General features: G+C 30.8%; 1 protein-coding gene across 1 annotated transcript in view; it reads left to right on the top strand.

Annotated features, from left to right (window-relative positions):
- Positions 1-423: 423 nt before the first annotated feature.
- Positions 424-3,774, top strand: part of LOC117109078 — a 6,635-nt gene continuing 3,284 nt past the window's right edge. Inside the window, exons 1-7 of the mRNA XM_033251320.1 lie at positions 424-577; positions 1,214-1,455; positions 1,706-1,795; positions 1,990-2,175; positions 2,615-2,857; positions 3,132-3,314; positions 3,503-3,664. Of these exons, the coding sequence (XP_033107211.1) occupies positions 529-577; positions 1,214-1,455; positions 1,706-1,795; positions 1,990-2,175; positions 2,615-2,857; positions 3,132-3,314; positions 3,503-3,664 (1,155 nt within the window). The 5' untranslated portion in view covers positions 424-528. The remainder of the gene's footprint in view (positions 578-1,213; positions 1,456-1,705; positions 1,796-1,989; positions 2,176-2,614; positions 2,858-3,131; positions 3,315-3,502; positions 3,665-3,774) is intronic.

Here is a 3,774-nt window from a genome sequence, read left to right as displayed (position 1 = left end):
GTCTAAACTTCGTTTAGGCAAGCTTCCTCATTGAGCTATTTGTGTTAATTTTCATCAAGGATACCGTCATAATGCTTGGAAAAATTCACTGTGATCGTGGAAGTAGGATCAACTTGGACTTTGACATTAGACAATTATGAATTCATAATATTACATTTATTTGATGCCTATAAAATAGTAAAATTCATTTTAAAAAATGGTCAAATATTCGTATCTTCCAATAAGCTTCTCCCGTTTACTCTCCCGGCCTAGATGCTCGCTATGCTCGCATACTGGATTGATTACCCTTCCCCCACTTTCTAAAACGTTCTTCTGACATTGATTCCATTATTTTTTATTCGTCGTCTATCAGTTTTACGATATTTTGTAGCTTTGCTATTTGGTACTTGATGTTTCCATATTTTTAACTATGCTAGTAATGTTTTATTATAAATAGAATATCTTAACTACATAGAAGTAACTAAAATTTATGATTATTTTCTTAAACAACAATAATTTACCAACTGCTGTATTTCTACAAACTATTTTATGCAGGTAACATCAGAGGAAGCTAGAAGTCTAACTTCAGAGGAAAGAGGTATTTATTATTTAAGATCACTGTTCATCACATCCCTTATATGATTACAGGGGAATTGGGTTGTCGATAGTTTTTTCCGCTAAGCCTTGTTTGTCTTTACATTGCGCGTTGTCTATTTTCTAATGCCAGCTAAATAAACTTAAACATTTCCCAGACAAGAGCGTAATAATGTGGTCAGGCATCGTTCAAAAGGAATACAATGAAAAAATTGAGAGATTTCAAAGGCATGTAAAAGCTACGCTATATTTTCTTCTGACGATTGCAGTTTTTCTTCCCCCCCCTCCTAATTTAGCCAGCTTACAGTTGAGTCCCTCCCAAACTTTTCAAGTGTCCCTGTCATCCTCCTGTTGATAATCTTAGATCTTAAAATTTCACATACAGTACGGTACATTTTAAGTAGTAGCATCATATTGTTTATAGTTATCTCATCATCTTTTCTGCCATTGCTTATGATTTCCAATCAACATGATCATCATAATAATCATTTTTTTAAATTACACTCTCATCATTCATTTATTGTTGTATTCCATTGTCATCACCATAGTCCATCTTCACTCCAGACCATCTCTTTTTTTTCTTCCGGCTCTCAAAATTTATACGAGTTCGAATTTTATTTCCTTATTTTTTTTTTTTCAGAAACTTCTGATGTGTTTCAGAGCGCTGCAAACGTATCGACTAGACAGTTCCATAGACTCCCAGAAGAAATTGTTAAAAAAGTTGTTGCTAAACTTGACTACCATAATCCTAAACCAAAACGCGGCCATTTTAAACGATTCTTTAAGAAAACAACGAGAAAGAAGACTACTGACAAAATACCGAGTGATGTAACATGTATGTGGGATTATGCAGGCCAAATCTCATATTATATAACTCACAGGGTAAGCAGCATAGCACCTTTATAATAATTGATTAATTATTGATAATAATATAGCGATCGTGCTGAATTTAGTTGAGATAATACATTTAATATATGTTTACGCACATAAACCAGAAACATCAAAATACAGTTCGTACGTTTATAATTTCATTTTCTTTTAATGATCAGTTGACATTTAAGAGATTTTTAACGCAATGTTTAATATTATTTTAATTAATCATACATGTATTTACTTTATTTTTCGTTTTTAGTTTTTCTTGACAGATGGATCGTCATATGTCGTTGTTTTTAGTTTGTTTGACCCTTTGAATGAATTGGCAAAATCAAGAGGTCCACTGAAAGTAAATAAATCATTTCACCTTTTCTACTATGCAACAAAGAGAATTAGTTTCCATTAATTTAATTGCATGACAAGTCTGTTTTTGATTATTAAGTATGTTCTTATATTTTAACTTAGTAATTTAATGGTCTTAACTATGACAGTCATTTTCTTCTCTCACTTTACTCTTCTTTATTCCTTTCTTCCTTTTATCAGGATCAGTTTGAAATGACTAATCTCCAAATGATTATTTTCTGGATACGGTCAATATATGAGCACGCTGTACTACAATATAATCCAAGTACGAAATTGATAAATGACACGATAGCCTCACCCACAATCAGTTTGGTTGGCACTCACAAAGACAAATTAGAGGGAAGTGAGGAGGATAAACAGAATCAGGTAAGATATTACATCTCAGTTTTAGACATATTACAGTTCTCGAATTTTGTGTAATGTAAAAATAAAAAAAAGGCTTGTTAATACATAAAGTGATAACTTTAATCTCTACGTAAACAAAGTATTAACAAATATTTCCCTTGTTGCCAGAAGTGTCTATATCAGTGGCCTTGATAATATTAACATTGTTGTTATTTAAATCTGAATTTTTAAATATATTATTTATAAAAAATTTCTTTTGCAAGCATTTGTCTTTTTGAATATGGCAATGACAATCATGACGACAATGAAGATGGTGGTGATGATGATGACACTAAGTAATTGAATGCCAATTTTGGATTCTCTAATGTGCTTCACTTTTGTTGTTTTTGTAAATTTCAATGTATGAAAACACAGGTAAACTGTAATTATATGAAATTGTACTATTTGATTTTATTCAAAGATTGAAGCAATATTCAAAATAATATTTGAAGTAATCAAAGGGATGCCATTCGAAGTTCACGTAGATAGAACGATGTATGCTGTAGATAATACATCAGCAAATGACAAAGGGATTGAAAAATTGAAGAAAAATCTCGGAGGTTACACAAAGCAAATGGCACAAACAGTTCCCACAAAATGGGTTGATTTCCAGTCGAAAATCCAAGAAGTTGGGAAAACAACACTGCGCATGTCCTTAGACGAGGTACCATTTTGTCGTATTTTTCCGAAATTTCCACAGCCTCATAAACATTCTATAAGACTGTGGAAAAATATTTTAGAATTAATTATAATAAATGTGATTATTATTATTATTATTATTATTATTATTATTATTATTATTAATTATTAATTATTTTTATTATTTCTATATCAAGGTTAGATGTAATAACATTTCACTGTCATGAATATTTTTATGTTGGTTTTATTTATAGACAATTATTAGAGTGTTTCTAATATTTTATTCAATATTTTTTTAGGTCACTGAGATTGCTGTCAATTGTGGAATTCCAAACGAAAACACCATCCACATTCTCAACTATTTAAATGATTGCGGAATCATTATGTATTCGCCAACTAACATGAAGTTGAAGAACACTGTGATTACTAACGTGCACATGTTGATTGAAATATTCACGAAAGTAATCACAACAGAAGATCAGGTACTATTAACAATCAAGTAAACTGGCGTGCGGGATAGACCATACACATTTTAACATGCAGTATACGAAATCCGTTTTTAATAAGAGTACATTAATGACCATTCATTTTTGAATTGCACACCTGACTAAAATCCTCTACACATTTTTATTAATAACATTATGTTTTTGTTGATTTTATTTTTATTTAGAGACCCGCAATGATGAAGTTATGGAATCTGCTTGATAAAGGCATTCTGAGTGAGACATTGCTACGTCATCTGTGGAAAAATGAGTTGGAGGAAGACGCTAGCAGCTTTGATATTTTAGTAGAATTGATGAAGGTTTTTGGACTGCTCTTTGAGAAGCAAACGGTAATTCAATGCCTCTACCTATTATATATATATATATATATTACTTTATATATTTAATTTTTTTTAATTATTTTGTTATCAACTCAAAGAAACAAATGTCGATATATGTA

Source organism: Anneissia japonica, unplaced genomic scaffold (assembly GCF_011630105.1).
Source record: "Anneissia japonica isolate Jap-2015-1 unplaced genomic scaffold, ASM1163010v1 scaffold288168_len69601_cov126, whole genome shotgun sequence".
NCBI classification, from domain to species: Eukaryota; Metazoa; Echinodermata; class Crinoidea; order Comatulida; family Comatulidae; genus Anneissia; species Anneissia japonica.
Note: the sequence above shows the minus strand (reverse complement) of the source record. Positions and strands in the feature narration are given on the sequence as shown.